Source organism: Lactuca sativa, chromosome 9, assembly GCF_002870075.4.
Source record: "Lactuca sativa cultivar Salinas chromosome 9, Lsat_Salinas_v11, whole genome shotgun sequence".
NCBI classification, from domain to species: domain Eukaryota; kingdom Viridiplantae; phylum Streptophyta; class Magnoliopsida; order Asterales; family Asteraceae; genus Lactuca; species Lactuca sativa.
The window spans coordinates 185,477,370-185,484,211 of NC_056631.2; the positions used below are offsets into that span (position 1 = coordinate 185,477,370).

Genomic DNA, 6,842 nt, shown 5'->3' on the forward strand with positions numbered 1-6,842 from the left:
TAATCTCCTTCTTTCCGATCAACTGAGTTTCTTTACCTCCTTATGGTTCAGATCATGCGAGTTATTTAAATGGAAGATGAATTAACACCATTCTCATAAATACGTAAAACCCCCATTATCCATATAAGACTTTTTTGCCTCTCTCTCTCTCTCTCTCTCTCTCTCTCTCTCTCTCTCTCTCTCTCTCTCTCTCTCTCTCTCTCATTATTATTCTTCAAATAACCTAAAATCCTTCTCAATTGAAAATTAAAAATAAAAGTTTCGTGAATTCATCAGAAATAAATACCGAAAGTAGTAGTGATTTTGGTGTTTTTTTAAAGGCATAACAGCCGTTTTATGAAATGCTTCAGTCAAATTTTGATCCCACGAATTCTAACTTAAATAAGGGAAACTTCCAGTTGCTTTTTTGATTCGAATCTAACTGATGTTTCACCATGCATTATTCTGTCAATAAATGTAAGTAGTTTCTGATTAGCATTTTAACATTTATGAAAATTCATGTTTTTTTTAGGTGAAAATTAATGTTTTTTTGTTACTGTTTTAGTTACTTACGAACTATATGGTTGCCTCCTTCAGCTCACTAAAACTCAAAATTGGCTAATGTTCTACTTGTTGAAGATCTATCACCTCACATCACTATCATTAACAATTAGCATGTAGCGCTAAACCTTAGGTACATCAATTGTTAGATATTAATTGTGGCTTGGAAAACGAATTTGTTTCAAATTATGTTTAGTAATATGCAACATCAATAGATCCTTTTAATAATGATTTGATTATGCTTCTGAAACAGATATTGATGGCATTTTTGTTGAATACACGAAACATGCAACATCAGTCGATCCTTATAATAACGATTTAATAAAATGGGTCACTTACTTTTCATTGTTATAACGTCTTACCAGATTGTTTAATAATTTTCAAAGCTTTGTATGATTCATTATTACTTTAGTGTACATTTGTTGTTCAAAAAAAAGATTCTTTGTAATGTGCGACAGAAAAATTGAGAAAGGAAAAATTCTTTAGGAAGCCATAGTCTTCATTGATCTAAAACCTAGCTTCCATGATGTAGACCCCTCATCAACAACAATTTCACATGGGATATATGATGCCATTAACAAATCTCCATTCGATATGAAAAGACTAGAAGCTTATGTCAACCACCTTGCTGATCATCATATTTTAAGGACCCCACTCTGAATTTTTATTTTTTTAACTTTTATTCATCTTTCTGCATTTAATTAATATATATTTTCTATATATTTTTTAGATTTTAGACCTAAAATTGCCTCTTCACTAGATCTTTTACATAAAGGAATGCAAATCAGATCAAGTGACGGATATTTGGGTGGAATGTCCCTGGTGGATCTATTTGTTATCTGGCTGCTGAGGTGTCTCTCTGATTATTTCATTGATGACCTTTCTTTTCTTCATTTTAATTGAATAAATGAAAGTTGAATGTTTGATCAATGAAAATTGAATGTTCATTACTTCATTTCCCTTAAAGACGCTTCATTGATTGATTATCAATCAATATGATCGTATTTGACTATGTTGTGTTTCTTTTTTTCCAAATAATTCTGAAAATGGTATGTATATTAATAATGGTACAAAATTTATGATCACATGTATTGTGGAAAAAGTATCCTAAATTTTGTCAACTGCATAATGGGTCCTTCATGCAACAGGTTTCTTTGACTTTGTTTTGTTATGATATTAATTTTTATTACTCAAATTGTCTAATCTTTTTAATGATACTGAACACCAGTATTCTCAAGAATGTTGGACACAAATTTTGTATACTCTATCTTAGGCCCTTAGATCTTTGGACTCTTCCTCATCCCTTTTCACTCAATAGTTTGATTCATATGTTTAAATCGTAAAGTAAGTATGGTATTTTCTTTTTACTTTTTAGTTTTTTCCAATATGCTAAGTAGGTATGCTGTTGAATCCTATTTGAAAAAAATTCTATCTCATGGGTTCTTCCATGTTGATCCTGTGAGAAGATCAGTGTTGTTGGTAGAACAGGTGGTGGGGTATCAACTTTGATCCAAGTTTCGGTTAGGCTCCACCTGCTGGAGGAAGCGTGATTGATGACGATTTCTGATTTCTAATTCCCTTTATGCAAAATTTTTGTTGTAAACTAAAACAGATTGTTGTATGGCAGCAAACAAAGAGGTTTTATGGAGCTGGACAACTATGATTCTGAACAGACAAGGGCAACACCTGACACCGATGGATGAGAATTTCAAGAAAGGTAGTGATAGACCTAAAGTTGCCAATCTGTAGACATTAGTTCCTGTTCTTACATGACTCAATTTCTTAATAATTTTAGTTATGCTGAAGTTCTAAAGAATAAATGTGTTACGACATAATGATGATGATCTTCCAATAGGAAGTTTTAGTTTATATTGGCATTTTTAGTGCATATTTGTAGTAACTGTTTCTTTTTTAAAATATATATTTAAAACAAGGAAGGAACTAAGTTTTATAGTGGAAAGCTCAAAAATTATTTATTGATTATGAGAATTAAAAAGTAAAAGGATGTTTACATGCTCATTTAGGATTAGTGTCTCGTTGAAACTTTATTTATAACTTGATAACAGATAATTGTGTTTTCTATTTAGTTAAATTTTATTGAGTAAGGCTATTGATGGAGGTCATGTATGAAGTGACTTGTATTTATTCTAACAGAATTGAGAAAACCTTAACTGTGTATAAAACGAGAGTTGAGTGGCTGCTTAAATACTAAGTGATATAATCACAGGAGCTGATTTATTTACCTACACCTTAAGCTCCCATGAAAAACAAAGAAATTGGAACCAACGGGTGATAAGAAAAAAAAACTGCGAAAACATGGCAAAACTAAACTTGCTTGGAGGCTATGCAATTACTAACTAAAAACTTGTTTCTGATTGAATTTTAATAATACCTAGGTCCAATATTTACATAAAAACAAAACGTATTTGACTCAAAATATAAAACTAGAAGAAAAACAACTAAATAAAAAAAATCCATAATTGCCCCTAACATAAATTGTCACATATTTCTTGATTAAGCCAAGAGGTCAAACATGGCCTTTTTTTGAACGGCAGGCTGATATTTAATAAAAAGCTAGCCAGAGGCTAGAAGTACAATACAAGAGGAAGAACAAGAAACCAACACAGAAACAAAACAAAACAAAAAAGCAAAACCAAAATTTATAGCCCGCTATAGCATTCTAGAATCGGATCACTATACCATTCAGACCACCTCATAATCTGACCTTTCCTCTTTCTAGCATTGATCCAAAAGATCGAGAGTGATTTCACCTCATAAGCCAGCACCGGTTGCGATTTTGAAATTGGAGCATGTGAGTGAGCCCTTACATTCTGATATCTCTAGATCACCCAGATAAAAGTTAGCATTATAGCTTCATGAATCCATGCTAGCCTTTGATGCCCTGTTATATTCCCTTTACATTGTAGCAAGTCACGGGTTGAAACAAGAGGATAACCCAACAACCGCCACCATTTGCAGATAAGCTGCCAAACCTCCCTCGAAACCGGACACTCTAAAAAAATATGTTGTTTAGATTCCGGAGCTCCATGGCAGATCCTGCATAAATTTGACGAACATATACCGATTTTTGATAAATTAACCATAGTGGGGAGTTTACTGTGACAGATACGCCAAGCAAGGATGTTTAATTTTCATGGGGTCAGCGGGTTCCAGGACCATATGCCATCGCTAGCTGGAAGAGAGAGTTTGTCAATGTAACATCTTAGAGACCCAACCGAATATACCCCAGAAGGTTCGAGTGACCAAGACCATTTGAGAACCCCATTGGGATTCAGAGACCGATGAAAATGATTTGAAAAAGATACACTATCCTTTTCTAGAACTTTTGGAATATTTGCAATGGTGCCCCAGCAGCCACTTTTCTTCTTCGCAACTGATGGCCTGTCGAAACCCCCATCATCTCCATAAATAGATTTTATCACCTCCGCCCACGTATTCTCAGGATAGTTCATGAATCTCCACCACCATTTGCCCAACAGAGCTAAATTTTGGGCCTTTAAACTGCCAATTCCAAGCCCACCTCTATCTTTATCAGCCAGGATTTTGTCCCAAGATATCCAAGCCATTTTCTTGGAGGTTGCATCTCCCCCCCAAAAGAACCGCATCCTAATCTTCTCGAGAGTTTTTATAACTTTAACCGGGGCTTTATATATAGAGAAATAAAAGGTGCTAAGACTAGTCAACACAACTTTACACAGTGTTAAGCGCCCACCAAAAGATAGATTGGTGGCCTTCCATTTTGATAATCTCGCTTGAAATTTCTCTATTATAGGGTTCCAGTATGTCACTCTAGCCATAGAAGCACCAACCGGCAGACCAAGGTATATGAAGGGAAAGGATCCAATGGAGCAATTACTATAACGGGCCAATAATTCTAATTCACAATTTGGGACACCAATGCCAAATAACTTACTTTTGGAGATGAGAAATGGATGGACCTTGGCGAGGCAGTTGGATACAAGGCTCTAGATTGTTTTGCCATCTCCAAGGCGATATTTAGCCCTTCAGCAGCGATGATGAAAAGGAATGGTAAGAGTGGGTCACCTTGCCTGATACCACGCTCCATACAAAATTCAGAAGTAGCAGACCCATTTATTAGAACCGAAATTCTAGTAGAAGATAGGCAACCGTGGATCCATGACCGCCACTTGTCCTCAAATTCCATCTGCTGCAAAATCGAATCAAGATATTCCCAGCTGAGGCAGTCGAAAGCTTTCTCGAAGTCGACTTTAAATGCAAAAGCTACCTTCGTATTCTTTTTTAGCCAAGCGATAACTTCATTTAGGATTAGAGTTCCGTCCAGGATGTATCTGCTCTTGATAAAAGCCATCTGTACTGGGCTAACCACCAAATGAATCACCTTCTTAAGTCTTTCCGCAAGGATCTTTGAAACGGTTTTATATAGACACCCGATTAAACTAATGGGCCTGAAATCACACATCGATATGGGGTCCTGGACTTTTGGTATGAGGGTGATGAAGGATGCATTACAGCCCTTGTCGATGACTCCCGTGGCTTCAAAATATTTTACTACAAAGTAGAAGTCGTTTCCAATCACATCCCAATGCTTTTTTAGCAAAGTAGACGAGAACCCGTTAGGTCCAGGAGCTCTATCTGAACCACATGCCCATATTGCTGCTTTAATTTCATCTAGAGAGATGGGGGCCTCAAGAAAGACAGCCATGTTATGGGGCAGTTTTTTGAACAAAGAACTGCTGAATCTTGGCCTATCACGGATTGGCTCAACGAAACACCTCGAAAAAACGACTAATTGCAATTTGCTTGATCGAATTCGGGTCATTGATCCAGAAACCATTCTCCTTAAGACCATTTATTCTCTGTGACCTGTGGTGCTTGTTTATTACCCCATGAAAAAATTTGTTGTTCTCATCACCTTCTAACGCCCAATGGATTCGGGATTTCTGTCTATGATCCTCAATGCGTCTAGATTCAACCTCCATGATTTTTTGGTATGCATAATTCCTATTCTTTAATAAATCGTCATGCACAGGGCCAGATTCAGCAAGAAGGTCAATGGACATATTTAGCATGTAATTTATCTTAAATACTTCATGTCAATGTGTAAAATGAAAGTAACTATACACTGACTTGTTAAAGTGATGACTCGTAATTCAGGTAGCGCTTTGCTTCCAATAATCGTCTTTTCCGTTGATGAAACCTAGTATTATTATCACTAGATTTTAGTCTAATATTTATTATGACTAATTATTAGTCTAGGTTCATCATTAACTCAAAGTCTACGTCATTATCTATCTTGTAAGGATCACCCAGGCAGGATAGTTGAGAGGCAGGACCATTTCGGCATATAGCATTTTTGAAATCCGACAACCAAATGCAACGTGACCATTCTAGACACCTCTCCCGTAAGTCGATCAATCAGTATAATGACTTTGAATCACTGATAAATCTTGTTTATATGTTTATAATAACGGTAATGAACTTAGACATAAGTTATACTTAAAGTAGGGTAAGCATAACTCGCTTAGAAAAGAGTTAAGCGAAGACTCGGGCTCTGTGCGGGTAGAAATTCTAAGCCGAAAGCTCTTCTTCTTAGATCATTATGGTGCTCTGGGACTCGCCTCTAACTCCTAATAAGGACTAGAGAAAAGCCTTAAGGCTTTGGTGGTGTTTGGGAGAGAAGAGTTGGAAAAGGTGTGAAGAGGAATGAAGAAAAAGGTCTCTATTTATAGGCTGGGGGTCCGAGTTACACAGGGCGTAACTTTGATGTACGGTGGGCATTCTTCGTATGATGGGTGTACAATGCCCTATGCGGGGTGTACGCTGCCAGGTGCCGCAATCTGGTGGCAAGGTGTGCGGAGAGGAAGCAATGGTCTAGATCTTGCCACATGTCAGCTTCAGAGGTTAACCCAAAAAATAATTGTATTTTAAATTCCATAAATTTCATATACAAGCTCCGTTTTTGACGTTCTTTATATCCACGGGTAGGTAGCGATGTGGTTTACAACTTTCGTTTAGACTTCGTTGGTTAATTTTGATTTTATTTTTAAAGTTATATTTTAACAGGCTTAGACAATTAAAACCCGATAAAAATTCATAACTTTTTCATCCGGTGTCCGTTTTCGACTATCTTTATACAGTTGAAATCCTATTAACCAGATCTAAGATTCTTGTTTAGATTGTGTCGGCTATCAATCGATTGATCGGAAATTTGATTTATGGGCTACACACTGTTTTGCCAAATCGTACAAAAAATCATAAAATCCTCATATGAAGTTAGGTTTGGAAATTCTCTATATGCA

The 6,842-nt window shown here is 36.2% G+C and overlaps 1 protein-coding gene across 1 annotated transcript; it reads right to left on the reverse strand.

The window, feature by feature from the left end:
* Positions 1 to 3,380: 3,380 nt before the first annotated feature.
* On the reverse strand, positions 3,381 to 5,245 carry LOC111889765 (uncharacterized). Its single transcript, XM_023885920.1, has 3 exons — positions 4,606 to 5,245; positions 3,718 to 4,435; positions 3,381 to 3,597 (listed from the first exon to the last, which is right to left on the reverse strand). The coding sequence occupies exons 1-3, from the start codon at positions 5,243 to 5,245 to the stop codon at positions 3,381 to 3,383; spliced, it is 1,575 nt and encodes a 524-aa protein (XP_023741688.1).
* Between the last annotated feature and the right edge of the window lie 1,597 nt (positions 5,246 to 6,842).